Source organism: Salmo salar, chromosome 10 (genome assembly GCF_965601325.2).
Source record: "Salmo salar chromosome 10, fSalSal1, whole genome shotgun sequence".
Taxonomy (NCBI): domain Eukaryota; kingdom Metazoa; phylum Chordata; class Actinopteri; order Salmoniformes; family Salmonidae; genus Salmo; species Salmo salar.
In genome coordinates, this window is record NC_138300.1 from 86,250,326 (window position 1) to 86,270,873 (window position 20,548).

Consider the following 20,548-nt stretch of genomic DNA (forward strand, 5'->3'; position numbering starts at 1 on the left):
CCAACATCCATTCAAACAATGTAATGCACGTCATTGTAATGATGGTTGGACCAAGATGCAGCGTGGGGTAGATTAATCATTTTTTTATGATAACCGGCAACAAAACAATAAAGAGTAACCAAGGAAACGTACAGCTTTGTAGGGCTAAAAGCTACAATACAAAATCAAGATCCAACAAACAACAGGTGGGAAAAGGCTGCCTAAATATGATCCCCAATCAGAGACAACGATAGACAGCTGTCACGATCGTCGTTAGAAATGGTGGACCAAAACGCAGCAGGTATGTGTATACTCATCTTCTTTATTATAAGGAAAGAAGGCAAACCCAAAATAAACACGTATACAAAAAGAAACACACCGACAATAAACAGTCCTGTAAGGCTTGACACTATACACGGAACAATCTCCCACAAATGACAAACACAAACACACCCTAATATATGGGACTCTCAATCAAAGGCAAATAGACAACCCCTGCCTTCAACTGAGAGTCGCAACCCCAATTAACCAAACATAGAAACAGACACACTAGACTAAACATAGAATACATGAAAATCAAACAGTGCCCAAAAACCCCGGAATACTTAAATCAAATGCCCCAACAAACACACCACCCCGAACCACATAAAACGAATACCCTCTGCCACATCCTGACCAAACTACAATACCAATTAACCCTTATACTGGCCAGGACGTGACAACAGCTGCCTCTGATTGGGAACCATACCAGGCCAACATAGAAATACAAAAAACTAGAGTACCCACCCTAGTCACACCCTGACCTAACCAAAATAAAGAATAAAAAGGCTCTCTAAGGTCAGGGCGTGACAAACAAAGCGATGTTGGTGAATTCAATTTAACCTATGCATGTTAATCACATACTTTGGGGTATTCAGACACAAAATAAAACTTAAGGCTGAACTGTGGAATACTTTAAAGCTTATTATTACCAAGTGGTGTAAAGTACTTAAGTAAAAATACTTTAAAGTAGTTTTGGGGGGGTATCTGTACTTTACTTTTTATATTTTTGACAATGTTTACTACAATTCAAAAAAAAATGTAGTTTTTACTCCATACATTTTCCCTGACCCACAAAATACTCGTTAAGTTTTGAATGCTTAGCAGGACAGGAAAATGGTCCAATTCACAGACACTTATCAATAGAACTGTAACGGCTGTCGAAGGGAGTAGACCAAGGCGCAGCGGGTTGAGTGCTCATAATTAACTTTATTTCAAACACTAAACAAAACAAGAAAAACACGACAGCCAAACTGTACTGTCAGGTACACGAAACACTGAACAGAAAATAACCACCCACAAACACAATGAAAAAAAAACCCCTACTTAAATATAGTTTCTAATCAGAGGCAACAAGATACAGCTGCCTCCAATTAGAGACCAATCCCAAACACTCCCAACCTAGACATAGACAACCTAGAATAAACATAGAAATAGACTAACATAGAACATAACCCAGAAACACACAAACCAAACACCCCCTGCCACGCCCTGACCAAACTACAATAACAAATAACCCATTTTACTGGTCAGGACGTGACAGTACCCCCCCCCAAAGGTGCAGACCCCGAATGCACCTAAACACAAAAACCCCACAAAAATAACCCCAAACTTAAAGGGAGGGAAGGGAGGGTGGCCATCGTCAACAACGGCTCCCGTGCTACACCCCCCCCCCCCCCCCCAATCCTCCAACTACGGAGGTGGCTCTGGCTCCGGGCTTAGTCCCCATTCTAACCTGCCCACCCCCGTTGAAGGCTCATAGCTGTAGACCACTGCTGAAGGCTCTGGGCTAAGGTGCGTCGCTGGAGATCTCGTGCTGAGGTGCGTCGCTGGAGACCTCGGGCTGAGGAGCGTCGCTGGAGACCTCGGGCTGAGGAGCGTCGCTGGAGACCTCGGGCTGAGGAGCGTCGCTGCAGGCTACGGACTGTGGGCCGTCTCTGCAGGCTACGGACTGTCGCCGGAAGCACTGGACGGGGAACTGTCGCCGGAAACTCTGGACGGGGAACTGTCGCCGGAAACTCTGGACGGGGAACTGTCGCCGGAAACTCTGGACGGGGAACTGTCGCCGGAAACTCTGGACGGGGAACTGTCGGCGGAAACTCTGGACGGGGAACTGTCGGCGGAAACTCTGGACGGGGAACTGTCGGCGGAAACTCTGGACGGGGAACTGTCGGCGGAAACTCTGGACGGGGAACTGTCGGCGGAAACTCTGGACGGGGAACTGTCGCCGGAAACTCTGGACGGGGAACTGTCGCCGGAAACTCTGGACGGGGAACTGTCGCCGGAAGCTCTGGACGGGGACTGCGCACTGAAGGCCTGATGCGTGGGGCTGGCTTTGGAGGTGCCAGACTAGTGACACCCACCACAGGGCTAGTGCAAGGAGCAGGAACAGGACTTACTGGACTGGGCAAGCGCACTATAGGCCTGATGCGTGGGGCTGGTTTTGGAGGCGCCAGACTATTGACACCCACCACAGGGCTACTGCGAGGAGCAGGAACAGGACGTACTGGACTGGCCAAGCGCACTATAGGCCTGATGCGTGGGGCTGGTTTTGGAGGCGCCAGACTAGTGACACGCACCACAGGGCTAGTGTGAGTAGCAGGAACAGGACGTACTGGGCTGGGCAGGTGCACTAGAGGAAGAGTACAAGGAGCAGGAACAGGATACACTGGGCCATGAACCCTCACCGGCGGTCTGATGCTTGCAACTTGCATCACCGGTCCTGGCTCGATGCTGGCTCTAGCATGACACCTGTGAGGAGCTTTCACCAAGCGCACTGGGCTGTGTACGCGTATTGGCGATACCGTGCGTATCTCCGCATAACATGGTGCTTGCTTGATCCGTCGCTCCCCATAGTAAACACAGGTGCCCCTTCGTGCCCTTTCCGCCAGTACCTCTCTCCGGAATCGTGCGTCTAGCTCCTCGCTTGATTCCTTGACTGGCTCCCCATAATAAGCACGGGGAGTTGGCTTAGGGCTCACCCCTGGCCCAGCCAAACTACCTGTGTGCCCCCCAAAAAAAACATTTGGGGGGCTGCCTCCTCTCCTCCTGAAATGGAGGATATAATGCCTCATACCTCCGTCGTTCTGCCTTAGCTGCCTCCAGCTCCTCCTTCGGGCGCTTGTACTCCCCAGCCTGGTGCCATGGTCCTTCACCATCTAATATCTCCTCCCATGTCCACAACTCCAAGTAGCTTTCCTGCTGCTCCTTCCTCCGCTGCTTGGTGCTTCTTTGGTGGGTGGTTCTGTAACGGCCGTCGAAGGGAGTAGACCAAGGCGCAGCGGGTTGAGTGCTCATAATTAACTTTATTTCAAACACTAAACAAAACAAGAAAAACACGACAGCCAAACAGTACTGTCAGGTACACGAAACACTGAACAGAAAATAACCACCCACAAACACAATGAGAAAAAAAAAACCTACTTAAATATAGTCTCTAATCAGAGGCAACGAGATACAGCTGCCTCCAATTAGAGACCAATCCCAAACACTCCCAACCTAGACATAGACAACCTAGAATAAACATAGAAATAGACTAACATAGAACATAACCCAAAAACCCCGAAACACACAAACCAAACACCCCCTGCCACGCCTTGACCAAACTACAATAACAAATAACCCCTTTAACTGGTCAGGACGTGACAAGAACATCCCTGGTTATCCCTACTGCCTCTGACCTGGCGGACTCACTAAACACAAATGCTTAGTTTGTAAATTATGTCTGAGTGTTGTAGTGTGCCCCTGGCTATCCGTCAATAAAAAAGAAAAAGAAATGCCAAAATTGTGCAAACTGGTTTGCTTATTATAAGGAATTTGAAATGATTTATGCTTAAGTATATTTAAAACCAAATACTTTTACTCAAGTATATTTTACTGGGTGACTTTCACTTGAGTCATTTTCTCTTAAGGTATCTTTACTTTGACTCAAGTATGATAATTTGGTACATTTTCTACCACTACTATTACCCTGTCCATTTGAATAATTACAGCTATGTACATGCATTCTCTGACAATTAACATGTTTTTACAACCAGGCACGTATTCTATGTGTAGTAGTAAACATGTCCATACAGTGCATTCGGAAAGTATTCAGACCCCTTGACTTTTTCCACATTTTGTTACCTTACAGCTTTATTCTAAAATGTATTCAATTGTTTTTTTCCTGTAACGTAGATGATGGGAGTCGAGAAGCAGGTAGGTTTAATAAAACAAAGAACGATACAACATAGGAGTAGCGTCTGAACATGGAACACAAACAATACTGCCTGGGGAATGAACCTAAGGGAGTGCCAGATATAGGGGCATTAATGAGTGAGGTAATGGAGTCCAAGTGTGCCTCATGAGGCGCAGGTGCGCATAATGATAGATTCCAGGTGCGCGCAATGATGGTTTCCAGGACCGGTGGTTAGTAAACTTGCGACGTCGAACGCCAGAGAGGGGTAGCAGGAGTAGATGTGACATTCACCCTCATCAATCTACACACAATAGCACATAATGACACATATATATATATATATATATATATATATATATATATATATATATATATATATATATATATATTATATATTTTTTTTTACATTTTTGCAAATGTATATACAGTACCAGTCAAATGTTTGGACACACCTACTCATTCAAGGGTTTTTCTTGAGAGAATGCCACGAGTGTGCAAAGCTGTCATCATGGCAAAGGGTGGCTACTTTGAAAAATCTCAAATATAAAATATATTTTGATTTGTTTAACACTTTTCTGGTTAATACATGATTCCATATGTGTTAATTCATAGTTTTGATGTCTTCACTATAATTCTACAATGTAGAAAATAGTCAAAAATTAAGAAAAATCCTTGAATGAGTAGGTGTGTCCAAACTTTATACTGGTACTGTGTACATCACATTTACATAAGTATTCAGACCCTTTACTTAGTACTTTGTTGAAGCACCTATGGCAGCGATTACAGCCTCAAGTCTTCTTGGGTATGATGCTACAAGCTTGGCACACCTGTATTTGGTGAGTTTCTCCCATTCTTCTCTGCAGATCCTGTCAATCTGTGTCAGTTTGGATGGAGAGCGTTGCTGCACAACTATTTTCAGGTCTCTCCAGAGATGTTCGATTGGATTCAAGTCCGGGCTCTGGCTGGGTCACTCAAGGACATTCAGAGACTTGTCCCAAAGCCACTCCTGCATTGTCTTGGCTGTGTGCTTAGGGTCGTTGTCCTGTTGTTAGGTGAACCTTCGCCCCAGTCTGAGGTCCTGGAGCAGGTTTTCATCAAGGATCTCTGTACTTTGCTTCGTTCATCTTTCCCTCGATCCTGACTAGTCTCCCAGTCCATGTCGCTGAAAAACATCCCCACAGCATGATGCTGCCACCACCATGCTTCACCGGAGGGATGGTGCCAGGTTCCTCCAGACGTGAGGCTTGGCATTCAGGCCAAAAATGTCAATCTTGGTTTCATCAGACCAGAGAATCTTGTTTCTCATGGTCTGAGAATCCTTTAGGTGCCTTTAGGCAAACTCCAAGCGGGTTGTCATGTGCTTTTTACAGAGGAGTGGCTTCAGTCTGGCCACTCTACCAGAAAGGCCTGATTGGTTGAGTGCTGCAGAGATGGTTGTCCTTTTGGAAGGTTCTCCCATCTCCACAGAGGAACTCTGGAGCTCTGTCAGAGTGACCAAGGGGGGCTAACATGGGAGTGGTCAGAGGGGGTGGGATCCCCTGGGCTTGGGGTTCTTCATCTGTCTGTCCTGCTGTGATGTCGAGGCTATGGTCAGGGTCTGGGGTGGACTGTTCTGCTGAGGTGTCGAGACTTTGGTCAGGATCTGAGGTGGGCTGTTTGTTGGCTTTTCTGCGGGGATGGCTAGCTTTCTAATTGGTTGTTCTCTGTCGCACCTCATCTTTCTCACCTTCTCCTCCAGCATTCTCACCTTCTCTTCTAGTGCTCTGTTCTTCTCCAGCTCCTACTCTTTCTCCTGTTGATGTTGTCTCACCACAGTCCAGAGTATCTCTCTCTCTCTCTCTCTCTCTCTCTCTCTCTCTCTCTCTCTCTCTCTCTCTCTCTCTCTCTCTCTCTCTCTCTCTCTCTCTCTCTCTCTCTCTCTCTCTCTCTCCTCTCTCTCTCTCTCTCTCTCTCTCTCTCTCTCTCTCTCTCTCTCTCTCTCTCTCTCTCTCTCTCTCTCTCTCTCTCTCTCTCTCTCTCTCTCTCTCTCTCTCAGGGCACAAGGCGAGACTCAGATGCAGACACGGGAGGCAGATGGTTTGAGTCTTGATATTTATTAAACAATCCAAAAGGGGTACACAAGAGAATGGTCGTGGACAGGCAAAAGGTCAAAACCAGTTCAGAGTCCAGGAGGTACAGAGTGGCAGGCAGGCTCAAGGTCAGGGCAGGGCAGGCAGAATAGTCAGGCAGGCGGGTACGGAGTCTAGAAAACAGGAAAGGGTGAAAAACTGGGAGGGCTAGCAAAAGAGAGTAAAAGCAGGAGTACGGAAAAAACGACTTTCCCGAAAGCAGATCCTTTGTTCACACCACCACCCAGGACATTGGATCTAATCCCAGAGGCTGATACAAAGCAACGTCGCCACAGGAGAGGTAGACAGAGCGGCTTCCTGGTCAGACTTCGAAGGTGTGCCAATGTCCAGTCTCTAGACGACAAGGTGGATGAAATTAGGGCAAGATTTGCCTTTCAGAGATTGTAACATCCTCTGTTTCACGGAAACATGGCTCTCTCGGGATATGTTGTCAAAGTCGGTACAGCCACCGGATTTCTTCATGCGTCGCTCTGACAGAAACAAACATCTCTCTGGTAAGAAGAAGGGCGGGGGTGTATGCCCTAATGATTAATGACTCATGGTGTAATCATAACAACATACAGGAACTCAAGTCCTTCTGTTCACCTGACCTAGAATTCCTTACAATCAAATGCCGACCACATTATCTCCCAAGAGAATTCTCTTGGATTATAGTCACAGCCGTGTATATCCCCCCCAAGCAGATACCTCGACGGCCCTCAAGGAACTTCACTGGGCTCTATGTAAACTGAAAACCATATATCCTGAGGCTGCATTTATTGTAGCTGGGGATTTTAACAAAGCTAATTGGAGAACAAGGCCAACTAAATTCTATCAGCACATTGACTGCAGCACTCGCGCGGGCAATACACTGGACCACTGCTACTCTAACTTCCGCAATGCATACAAGGCCCTCCCCTGCCCTCCCTTCGGCAAATCCAACCATGGCTCCATTTTGTTCCTACCGTCCTACAGGCAGAAACTCAAACAGGATTTACCCATGACCAGAACCATTCAACGCTGGTCTGACCAATCGGAATCCACGCTTCATGATTGTTTTGATCATGCGGACTGGGAAACGTTCCGGGAAGCCTCAGAGAATAACATAGATTTATATGCTGACTGGGTGAGTGAGTTTATAAGGAAGTGCATTGGAGATGTTGTACCAACTGTAACTATTAAAACCTACCCTAACCAGAAACCGTGGATAGATGGCAGCATTTGTGCAAAACTGAAAGCACGAACCACCTCATTCAACCATGGAAAGATGTCTGGGAATATGGCTGAATATAAACAGTGTAGTTATTCCCTCAGCAAGGCAATCAAACAAGCGAAATGTAGGTATAGGGACAAAGTGGAGTCGCAATTCAAAGGCTCAGACACGAGACATATGTGGCAGGGTCTACAGGCAATTACGGACTACAAAAAGAAAACAAGCCATGTCACGGACACCGACGTCTTGCTTCCAGACGAACTAAACACGTTCTTTGCCCGCTTTGAGAATAATATATAGTGCCACCGACGCGGCCTGCTACCAAAAACTGCGGGACCCCCTCTCTCCTTCTCCGTGGCTGACATGAGTAGACATTTAAATGTGTTAACCCTCGCAGGGCTGCTGGGCCAGACGGCATCCTTAGCCGCGTCCTCAGAACATGCGCAGACCAGCTGGCTGGTGTGTTTAGGGACATATTTAATCGCTCCCTATCCCAGGCTGTTGTCCCCAAATGCTTCAAGATGGCCACCATTGTTCCTGTACTCAAGAAGGCAAAGATAACTGAACTAAACGACTATCGCCCCATAGCATTCACTTCTGTCATCATGAAGTGCTTTGAGAGACTAGTCAAGGATCATATCACCTCCACCTTACCTGCCACCCTAGACCCACTTTAGTTTGCATACCGCCCCAACAGATCCACAGACGATACAATCGCCATCACACTGCACACTGCCCTATCCCATCTGGACAAAAGGAATACCTATGTAAGAATGCTGTTCATTGACTACAGCTTAGCATTCAACACCATAGTACCCTCCAAGCTCATCATTAAGCTTGAGGTCATGGGTCCCAACCCCGCCCTGTGCAATTGAGTCCTGGACTTTCTGACGGGCCGCCTCCAGGTGGTGAAGGTAGGAAACAACATCTCCACTTAGCTGATCCTCAACACTGGGGCCCCACAAGGGTGCGTGCTCAGCCCCCTCCTGTACTCCTTGTTCACCCATGACTGCGTGGCTATGCACACCTCCAACTCAATCATCAAGTTTGCAGATAACACTACAGTAGTGGGCTTGGTTTCCAAAACGACAAGACAGCCTACAGGGTGGAGGTGAGGTCGATCAGAGTGTGGTGTCAGGAAAACAACCTCTCACTCAATGTCAACAAAACAAAGTAGATGATCGTGGTCTTCAGGAGACAGCAGAGGGAGCACCCCCCTATCCACATCGACGGGTCAGTAGTGGAGAAGGTGAAAAGTTTTAAGTTCCTCGCCGTACACATCATGGAAAAACTGAAATGGTCCACCCACACTGACAGTGTGGTGAAGAAGGCACAACAGCGCCTCTTCAATCTCAAGAGGCTGAAGAAGCTTGTCACCGAAACCCTCACAAACCTTTACAGATTCACAATCGAGAGCATCCTGTCGGGCTGTATCACCGCCTGGTACGGCAACTGCACCATACTCAACCACAAGGCTCTCCAGAAGGTGGTGTGGTCTGCACAACGCATCACCGGGGGTAAACTACCTGCCCTCCAGGACACCTACAGCACCCGATGTCACAGGAAGGCCAAAAAGGTCATCAAGGACAACAACAACCGGAGCCACTGCCTGTTCACCAGAAGGCGAAGTCAGTACAGTTGCATCAAAGCTGGGACCGAGAGACTTAAAAACAGCTTCTATCTCAAGGCCATCAGACTATTAAACAGCCATCACTAGCACTGTGAGGCTGCTGCCTACATACAGACTCAAATCATTGGCCACTTTAATAAATGGATCACTAGTCACTTTAAATAATGCCACTTTAATAATGTTTACATATCTTACATTATTAATTTCATATGTATATACTGTATTTTATACTATCTATTGCATCTTGCCTATGCCACTCGGCCATTGCTCATCCATATATTTATATGTACATATTCCTATTCCACCCCTTTACTTAGATTTGTGTGTATTAGGTAACTGTTGTGGAACTGTAAGATTACTTGTTAGATATTACTGCCCTGTTCGCTACACTCGCATTAACATCTGCTAACCATGTGTATGTGACCAATAAAATGTGATTTGATTTGGATGACAAGGTGCTAAAAAAAATCAACATCATGTCATGTGACTGCCAATAATGGCCTCTTCCTATTTGGCTTCAGCAACAGAAAAGCTTCTCTCACGTGACCCGTTCTGAACCAGGAATAGTATCGTCATACACGGAAATCTGTACCACAGGGCAATTAGCTCATTTGCAAAGTAAAACATTTTTTTTTAGGTGAAGAGGAACTCAAATACACGCGGACATGGATGGTAAGTCGGTTTCGACTTTTGATATGACAAGGTTGTCATCTTATTTTGAACTATGTCGCGCTAGCTGCCCGACATAAGCTAGCACAAAGCTTGGCAACCAGTCGGTGAGCTAAATCACGTTTTCAAGTTGTAATACCACATCCACAAGTACAGTGAAATGCCTTTAAAAAATGTTATTAGGGTTTACCAAAAATACACGTTTTTAATAGCTAGCTAATATACCTGCTGCCATGTCAGATGTCACCAGAAACTAAGACTAGTTCAAAGAAGGAAGGTTCAGACGAGTAAGTTAACGTTACATGGTTATTATTGGAGAGATGATTTAGCTAAACTGTCTCTAAGCCTCGATAGCTATCTAACGTTAGCTAGTTAATTAGCTACTTCCCAGTTTAATTTATTCAATGGAAGGTAGTTAGCTATCATTACGTACGTTATCGCCATGGGAGTACAGTATAGCTTACAATGATCAGAAAGCGTTGACGCCCTATACAATTCTATGATTTGGACACAGAGATCACTACCCTCACTCTGTCATATTGTCATTGCACAATGTTAGTGCTATGTTAAGTACGCCCAATTCACTCGGCTGTATTTATCACCCCTCTCATCCTATTTTTGTATTTCTTTATTTCAGACACACTCTTCCAACTGAAGGTATGTAAGAAATATGCATTATCATTGTGAAGTTTAATTAAACACATCAATACTTATTTTTTTACACATCTCAAATGTCTGCTAATACTTCTCTCTTTTACAGTTTACAGCAAAACAGCTTGAGAAACTTGCCAAAAAGGCAGAGAAGGATTCAAAATCTGAGCAAGCCAAAGTTAAAAAGGTCAGTAAGAGTGTGCTTTCTGGGCAGCCCTGAATGTCAGGTCCTGGTTAAGGTGTTGAATAATAGGTAATTGAAGGTGGACCGGTCCTGTCTGGTCCAGCAATGGTGGGTTTGTGCCCATAAGCGACGTTGTTGCCGGTGATGTCTGGTGAGGACCTGCGTTACAACAGGCCTACAAGCCCTCAGTCCAGCCTCTCTCAGCCTATTGCGGACAGTCTGAGCACTGATGGAGGGATTGTGCGTTCCTGGTGTAACTCGGGCAGTTTTGCCATCCTGTACCTGTCCCGCAGGTGTGATGTTCGGATGTACCGATCCTGTGCAGGTGTTGTTACACGTGGTCTGCCACTGCGAGGACGATCAGCTGTCCGTCCTGTGTCCCTGTAGTGCTGTCTTAGGCGTCTCACAGTACGAACATTACAATTTATTGCCCTGGCCACATCTGCAGTCCTCATGCCTTCTTGCAACATGCCTAAGGCATGTTCACACAGATGAACAGGGACGCTGGGCATCTTTCTTTTGGTGTTTATCAGAGTCAGTATAAAGGCCTCTCTAGTGTCCTAAGTTTTCATAAATGTGACCTGAAAAAGGGACGATTCTTTTTTTGCTGAGTATAGATGACCTAGAAAAATACATGTATAGATGTCCTAACCTAGCCTACCTCTTTCAGGTAATAAATTCAATGCAGTATTAACCTTTTTATATTTAGCTAATAAATTATGGGTTATGCATAATAAGCTTCTAACTTATAGCCTCTGTTTCTTGCGCAATACGTAAGCACCTGTGCTCCGCTGCCGCCTCGCCCTAAAATAAACGTTCCTTAGCTATTGGAGTCCCATGCAGTCAAAGCTAGACAAGAATAGCTTGCTGGACATTTTTTTCTGAATTTCTTCTACCAATAGACTATTCGAATGTTAAATACAGCAGCCAATAGAACTCACGGGTAGTTTGAAAGAAGAGCGAACACGTGATGGCAGTAACCATTCAATCATGAAGAGAAGTGAAAGCCTTTTCCATCTAATTCTAGTCCTATATTATTCAAGGATGTCAATAGAATGATGAAAAAGAAAGACGACAACAATTTCTAACTGTTGAAAGTGAGGAAGGAATGAAGCAACAATAGAGAGAGAAAGGGGAGGTAGGCTAATAACATTAGGGGAAATATTATGAAAGGTGTATATATGCGTCAGCCACTAATTATGTAAATATGCCCTATTCTATTTAAAAATCAAATGTCTAGCCTATACTTGTAACTTCGTAGGCCGCATCAGCTGCACCAGAACTACATTCTCTCCCTGCTTTATCCTTGTTTGGACAATGTGCGTAATTCCAGTCCATATAATACCATACAGTTCACACTCAAAAATATTAGCCTACTGGAGCTAGTTTCAGTTATTTGCCCAAGAGAGCAAATAAAGTGCATTCGGAAAATATTCAGACCCCGTGACTTTTTCCACATTTTGTTAAGTTACAGGCTTATTCGAAATAGATATTTCCCTCATCAATTTACACACAATACCCCATAATAACAAAGCAAATACTTTTTATTTAAATTTTATTTTTTTAAATTTTAGCAAATGTATTAAATACACTGAAATATTACATTTGCATAGGTATTCAGACCCTTTACACAGTAATTTGTTGAAGCACCTTTGGCAGTGATTACAGCCTCGAGTCTTCTTGGGTATGACACTGCAAGCTTGGCACACCTGTATTTTGGGGAGTTTCTCCCATTCTTGTCTGCAGATCCTCTCAAGCTCTGTCAGGTTGGATGGGGAGTGTTGCTGCACAGCTATTTTCAGATCTCTCCAGAGATGTTCGATCGGGTTCAAGTCCGGGTTCTGGCTGGGCCACTCAAGGACATTCAGAGAATTGTCCCTAAGCCACTCCTGCATTGTCTTGGCTGTGTGCTTAGAGTCATTGTCCTGTTGGAAGGTGAACCCTCGCCCCAGTCTGAGGTCCTGAGCACTCTGGAGCAGGTTTTCATCAAGGATCATCAGCTCCAAGTGGGCTGTCATGTGGGCTGTCTGGCCACTCTACCATAAAGGCCTGATTGGTGGAGTGCCGCAGAGATGGTTGTCCTTCTGGGAGGTTCTCCCATCTCCACAGAGGAACTCTGGAGCTCTGTCAGAGTGAGCATCGGGTTCTTGGTCACCTCCCTGACCAAGGTCCTTCTCCCCCTGATTGCTCCGTTTGGCCAGGTGGCCAGCTCTAGGAAGAGTCTTGGTGATTCCGAACTTCTTAAATTTAAGAATGATGGAGGCCACTGTGTTCTTGGGGACCTTCAATGCTGCAGAAATGTTTTGGTACCCTTCCCCAGATCTGTGCCTCGACACAATCCTGTCTCGGAGCTCTACGGACATTTTCTTCAACCTGTTTTTTGCTCTGACGTGCACTGTCAACTGTGGGACCTTATATAGACAGGTGTGTGCCTTTCCAAATCATGTCCAATCAATTGAATTTACCACAGGTGGACTCAAAGTTGTCGAAATATCTCAAAGATGGCCCATTCAAACATGATGCACCTGAGATCAATTTCCAGTCTCATAGCAAAACGTCTGAATAATTATGCAAATAAGGTATTTCTGTTTTTTTTATTTCATACGTTTGCAAACATTTCTAGAAACCTGTTTTTGCTTTGTCATTATGGCTTATTCTGTGTAGGTTGATGAGGGGAAATTATATTGAATCGGTTTTAGAATAAGGCTGTAATATAACAAAATGTGGAAAAAGTCAAGGGGTCTGAATACTTTCCCCAAGGCACTGTAGCAAGCTACATTGGGCTTTTATGTTTTTCTGTCGTACTTGATGTGCAGTAGCCTATATCGTATAGGTCTATGTATTGGATAACTGCGCAATCATTTGGGATTTCTTGGGCTTGTGTCATGAAATGTCTTTTAATGTAAGGTTCATCAGGCTCAAGTAGGATCAGTGTATTGTTCATACTAGTACTCAAACGACTAGGCAGGATCAGCACTCAGTAAACCCCATAGCATATAAACAACGTGAGAATATTGATACAATTTGTGTCATTAAATACACTACACTGCTCGTCAAACATCTCATTCCAAAATCATGGGCATTAATATGGAGTTGGTCCCCTCCTTTGCTGCTAGTGTATAACAGCCTTGCCTCTTCTGGGAAGGCTTTCCACTAGATGTTGGAACATTTGCTGCGGGGACTTGCTTCCATTCAGCCACAAGAGCATTAGTGAGGTCGGGCACTGATGTGGAGCGATTAGCCCTGGTTCGCAGTCGGCGTTCCAATTCATCCCAAAGGTGTTTGATGGGGTTGAGGTCAAGGCTCTGTGAAGGCCAGTCAAGTTCTTCCACACCAATCTCGACAAACCATTTCTCTATGGACCTCGCTTTGTGCATGGGGGCATTGTCATGCTGAAACAGGAAAGGGCCTTCCCCAAACTGTTTACCCACAAAGTTGGAAGCACAGAATCATCTAAAATGTCATTGTATGCTGTAGCTTTAAGATTTTCCTTCAATGGAACTAAATGCCTAGCCTGAAACAACATGAAAAACAGCCCCAGACAATTATTCCTCCTCCACCAAACTTTACAGTTGGCACTATGCATTCGGCAGGTAGCGTTCTCCAGGCATCCGCCAAACACAGATTTGTCCGGACTGCTAGTTGGTGAAGTGTGATTCATCACTCCAGAGAAAGCGTTTCAACTGCTCCAGAGTCCAATGGCGGTGATCTTTACACCACTCCAGCCAGCACTTGGCATTGCGCATGGTGATCTTAGGCTTGTGTGCGGCTGCTCGGCAATGGAAACCCATTTCCTGAAGCTCCCGACGAACAGTGCTTGTGCTGACGTTGCTTCCAGAAGCATTTCAGAACTGTGAGGTTCTGTCGGCTACCACTTCGCGGCTGATCCATTGTTGCTCCTAGACGTTTCAACTTCACAATAACAGCACTTGCAGTTGACCGGGCCAGCTCTAGCAGGGCAGAAATTTGACTAACTGACTTATAGGAAAGGTTGCGTCCAATGATGGTGCCACGTTGAAAGTCACTGTTCTTCAGTAAGGCCAATCTACTGCCAATGTTTGTCTGTTGAGATTGCAAAGCTGTATGCTCAATTTTATAGGCATGTCAGCAACGAGTGTGGCTGAAATAGCCGAATTCACTAATTTGAAGTGGTGTCCACATACTTTTGGTGATGTAGTGTAGCTCATTTTAACGTAATAATTATTAGGCATCGTGTTCTGTTGGCGTTTGACTGGACAGGTCAAATAAAGAGGTGTGCTACACATTAACCAGCAGGTGGCAGTGGATAATCATGGTTGAGGCTGCCTTGGTCCATCACTGACCAAAGGATTTACGACCAGGGGCCAAAACTCTGAGTAGGAGTGCTGATTTAGGATCAGTTTTCCTTTATAGATCACAATTAATAAGATTACATGGACAGAGTGGACCTGATCCTAGATCAGTACTCTTACTCTAAGATGCTTGTTGCACATATGGCCCCTGAACTTGTTTTCATAGGCAACTGAAGTGACTTTTGATGTGTATGTTTGTCTCACCAGGCTCTTCAGTTGAAGAATGTGGACGTTGCCAGAGTGTATGCAGAGAATGCCATCCGTAAGAAGAACGAGGGCCTTAATTGGCTGCGCATGGCATCTCGTGTTGATGCTGTAGCCTCCAAGGTCCAGACTGCAGTCGCTATGAAGGCGGTGAGTCTCTTCCCTCTGCCTAATAATAACAGTGTGCTATCATTCAATTGTATCTCACTCATCAGTCAATGTCATCTTTCTCTTGACCCCCAATCTCTACCATCTTCTCTATTGTCTACTTTCATGAGCATGAACTCTGTCCTACCTTCATATGTGGCTCTCTGCTTATCTGATCCTGTCTGGCTTTTTCCCCCCTAGGTCACAAAGAATATGACGCAGGTCACCAAGGCACTCGACAAGGCACTGGGTTCCATGGACCTGCAGAAGGTGTCTGCTGTCATGGACAAGTTTGAGACACAGGTCCAGAACCTGGATGTCCACACCTCTGTGAGTGGCACAAGTTATAGAAAGTATTCCTCATGTGCATAACTGTTGTACTCCTAATCGATTTAAACCATTACTTCACTCACCTCTTATTCATTTGTCACCTTCGTTCCTAAGACCTCTATTTCACTAGGCTTCCTCGTCCATTATACTCTTAACTCATTATACTCATTGTTGTTCACTTAACCCTCTATCTCACCATGTATTACTGTAACTTCCTGGATAATCATATACGTTCCGCTAGTGGAACCCCGTTCCGCCTGCGGAACCCCTAGCCAACAGTCAATGGCATCGCACGGCGCGAAATACAAAACCAACTAAAATACCACAATTCAATTTTCTCAAACAATCAACTTTTTTACACCATTTTAAAGATAAGACTCTCGTTAATCTAACCACATTGTCCGATTTCAAAAAGGCTTTACAGCGAAAGCAAAACATTATATTATGTTAGGAGAGTACATAGACACAAATAATCACACAGCCATTTTCCAAGCAAGCATATATGTCACATAAACCCAAACCACAGCTAAATACAGCACTAAACTTTGATCTTCATCAGATGACACTCCTAGGACATTATGTTATACAATATATGCATGTTTTGTTCAATCAAGTTCATATTTATATCAAAAACCAGCTTTTTACATTAGCATGTGATGTTCAGAACTAGCATACCCACCGAAAACTTCCTGTGAATTTACTAAATTACTCATGATAAATGTTGACAAAATACATAACAATTATTTTAAGAATTATGGATACAGAACTCCTTTATGCAATTGCTATGTCCGATTTTAAAATAGCTTTTCGGCGAAAGCACATTTTGCAATATTCTGAGTACATAGCTCGGCCATCACGGCTAGCTATTTTGACATCCGCTAACTTCAGGGTCACCTAAACTCAGAATTACTATTAGAAAAATTGGATTACCTTTGCTGTTCTTCGTCAGAATGCACTCCCAGGACTTCTACTTCAACAACAACATGTTGTTTTGGTTCCAAATAATCCATAGTTATATCCAAATACCTCCGTTTTGTTTGTTCGTGCGTTCAGGTCACTATCCGAAGGGTAACGCGCGAGCGCATTTCGTGACAAAATGTCAAAATATTCCATTACTGTACCTAGAAGCATGTCAAATGCTGTTTAAAATCAATTTTTATGCTATTTTTCTCGTAAAATAGCGATAATATTCCAACCGGGCAACGTTGTATTCATTGAAAGACTGAAAGAAAAATATGGCGAGTTCTCGTGACTGCGCATCTCCAGTCTCACTGTCCCCAGGCTGACCACTTACAAACTCTGCTCCTATACTTTGCCCAGAGACAGCAGACACCCCATTCCACTTTCTGGCGGCTTTAGAGAGCCAATGGAAGCCTTAAAGTGTCACGTTACAGCACAGATGCTGTAATGTCAATAGAGATGCAACAGAAGGACAACAAATTGTCAGACAGGGCACTTCCTGTATGGAATCTTCTCAGGTTTTGGCCTGCCATATGAGTTCTGTTATACTCACAGACACCATTCAAACAGTTTTAGAAACTTTAGAGTGTTTTCTATCCAAATCTACTAATTATATGCATATTCTAGTTTCTGGGCAGGAGTAGTAACCAAATTAAATCGGGTATGTTTTTTTATCCGGCCGTGAAAATACTGCCCCCTATCCCAAAGAAGTTAATGGTGAAACAACATAAACCCACTCATTGTTCCCATCCTGTAGGTGATGGAGGACTCGATGAGCTCGGCCACTACACTGACCACGCCCCAAGACCAAGTGGATGACCTCATCCTCCAGATAGCAGAGGAGAGTGGTCTGGAAGTGATGGACCAGCTCAGCCAGGTGCCTGCAGGAGCCACCTCACTGGGAGAGAGCTCCTCACGCTCACAGCACGAGAAGGAGGACCAGCTGTCCCGCAGGTACACTAACAATCCAGCTTTCACTGCTGCTTTCACTGGTTACTGTGTAACAACATTTGGCTTGTTTTCTAAAACAAGGAAATGTGATAAGGGAACCTAAGCTATTCTCAAATGATTTGAAACTGTAAAGTAGTGTAGATTCTGGCTAGATGTGTTGCAGCTTTGATAGACCCCCTTTTTAATTATGCCGGTGATATTCCATGGACTATAGAAAACACTTAAAATAATTATACAATTAATGACTGTTTACAATAAATTATTTATTTGTTTAACCTCTTGGGGCTAGGTGGGACGCTAGCGTGCCACCCGTGGTGCACTCCATCAACAGCAGGTGCATTTCAAGAGCGGCAAATTTGAATCCAAATAAATGTCAAAATTCAAATTTTTCAAAAATACAACTATGTTACACCATTTGAAAGATAAACATCTCCTTAATCTAACCACGTTTTACGATTTCAAAAAGGTTTTACGGCGAAAGCATAAATTTAGAGTATGTTAGGACAGTACATTTACAAGAGTTGTGTGTAATGTTTTGTCAAGTCAAAGACAGGGTCACCAAAACCATAAAACCAGCTAAAATGATGCACTAACCTTTTACAATCTCCATCAGATGACACTCCTAGGACATTATGTTAGACAATGCATGCATTTTTAGTTCTATCAAGTTCATATTTATATACAAAAACAGCGTTTTACTATGGCATTGATGTTGAGGAAATCGTTTCCCTCCAATAACCGGCAGTCAAGTCAGCGTCAGAAATTAAATAATTAAAATTAGAAAACATTGGTAAAATATTATATTGTCATTTAAAGAATTATAGATTTACATCTCTTGAACGCAATCAACTTGCCAGATTTAAAAATAACCTTACTGGGAAATCACACTTTGCAATAATCTGAGCACTGCGCCCAGAAAAATACGCGTTGCGATACAGACTAGACGTCATGTTGGGGAGATCTAAAATCGAAAATACTATGTAAATAATCCATTACCTTTGATTCTCTTCATCAGATGTCACTTCCAGGTATCACAGGTCCATAACGAATGTAGTTTTGTTCAAAAAAGCTCATCATTTATGTCCAAAAATCTCCGTCTCGTTAGCACATGATGTAAGCCAGCCGGACTTCTCGTCATGAACGAGGGGAAAAAATATATTTCCGTTCGTTCAAACATGTCAAACGTTGTATAGCATAAATCATTAGGGCCTTTTTTAACCAGAACATGAATAATATTCAAGGTGGACGAATGCATACTCTTTTATAACGTATTGGAACGAGGGTACCCAACATGAACTAGCGCGCCAGGTGTCTAATGGGACATCACCGTTCCATGGCTCTTGTTCGGTCAGATCTCCCTCCAGAAGACTCAAAACACTTTGTAAAGGCTGGTGACATCTAGTGGAAGCAATAGGAAGTGCCAAAATATTCCTAAACCCCTGTGTTTTTCAATGGGATAGGTTTAAAGTCAATACAACACATCAGGTATCCACTTCCTGTCAGAAAATGTCTCAGGGTTTTGCCTTCCAAATGAGTTCTGTTATACTCACAGACACCATTCAAACAGTTTTGGAAACTTTAGAGTGTTTTCTATCCATATATAATAAGTATATGCATATTCTAGTTACTGGGTAGGATTAGTAACCAGATTAAATCGGGTACATTTTTTTTATCCAGACGTGCAAATGCTGCCCCCTAGACCCAACAGGTTAACCCTTTCAAGCAGGGAGCCCTATTGAGACCAAGGTCTCTTTTTCAAGGGAAACCTGCATGACAAGATCCGCCGCAATTACACAAAAAAGTTACACAGATACTAAAATCAATGCAGGAGCATAGGAAACGCACAACAAAAAAACACAATTATAAAAACAACCACATCCCTCAGTGAAGAGGTCCTCTATCAACAATCGGAATGGCCCGAAAGGCTCCGATGTGTTCAACTGTAGGGTATTCTGAACATTGTTCCATAAGTGAGGTGTGAGGAAACGAAAAACTGTTTAAATATGTAGTAACCGATGGAATTTCAAGCATTAGCCATCCCTGTGATGGTACACTCGTATGGTACACTCGTGCTTCTATAGGTTAGTAACAATGTTAGATTACGCGGCAGTTTTTTCAAAAGGGCTTTTATAAATTAACAGAATGGAATGTTTAGATCTACGTGACGTCATAGGCAAAGATTTTCATATAAATCAACAATGACACTTTTATTTTCATTGCAGGTTGGCCGCGTTGCGAAACTGAAGATATATCTTGGGTATTTGCGAGACAGATGGAGGCTTGACAGCTGCTTGGGAACAGACAGCGGGGAGCTGTGTGACTCTATCGAACTGTTCTTATCGTGATGACCTAATGAGCCTATTGATTTTCATCCCCACATCTATTTATATACACACTCACACTGTGTTGCTGAAAATACCACCTGAGAAGGCATGGGTCTCTCCTTTGTCTCTCTGTCCATCTCTCTCTCTCTATGTCCCTCTCTGTTGCTGTCCATCTCTCTCTCTGTTGCACAACAATCTATTTTCCCCACCTCTGGTTTTCCCTCTCCCATATCAGTCTTTCTCTCTCACACTCTTGTCTTCTCTCCTTCAGGGCTCCCTCAAATATTCCCCTTGGCTAGTTGTTCTTGTGAATTTTGGTACATTGCCACTTGAGAATTTTTTATTTTTTTTTTATGTATATTTCAATGGGAGGGTTTTCCTGAAAATAAAAAAGGGTTTTACAAAATATATAGATCCTATAGTGGAAAGGGGTGTTTTAAAACAGACATATTCATGTAATATAAGCTTGGACCCCTGGCACTTATTGGGTGTTGTATTTCAAATGTGGGGTTTTCTTTGTTTTTATATTTAATATCTTGTTTTCTACTTGCTACTGGTTAGATGGAAGGAGTATAACACAGGTTTTCTTCAACACAGTTTAAAGGGGAGGCCTTCTTCTACCAAACAGACCATCAATATGAGTGCTCTGAT

At 43.9% G+C, this 20,548-nt stretch overlaps 1 protein-coding gene across 1 annotated transcript; it reads left to right on the forward strand.

Annotated features, from left to right (window-relative positions):
* Positions 1-9,646: 9,646 nt before the first annotated feature.
* LOC106560899 (charged multivesicular body protein 1a) lies at positions 9,647-20,246 on the forward strand. Its single transcript, XM_014124310.3, has 7 exons — positions 9,647-9,818; positions 10,453-10,472; positions 10,576-10,653; positions 15,189-15,335; positions 15,534-15,662; positions 17,380-17,576; positions 19,796-20,246. Exons 1-7 carry the CDS (start codon positions 9,812-9,814, stop codon positions 19,815-19,817), a joined length of 600 nt encoding a protein of 199 aa, XP_013979785.3. The 5' UTR covers positions 9,647-9,811; the 3' UTR covers positions 19,818-20,246.
* Positions 20,247-20,548: the final 302 nt, after the last annotated feature.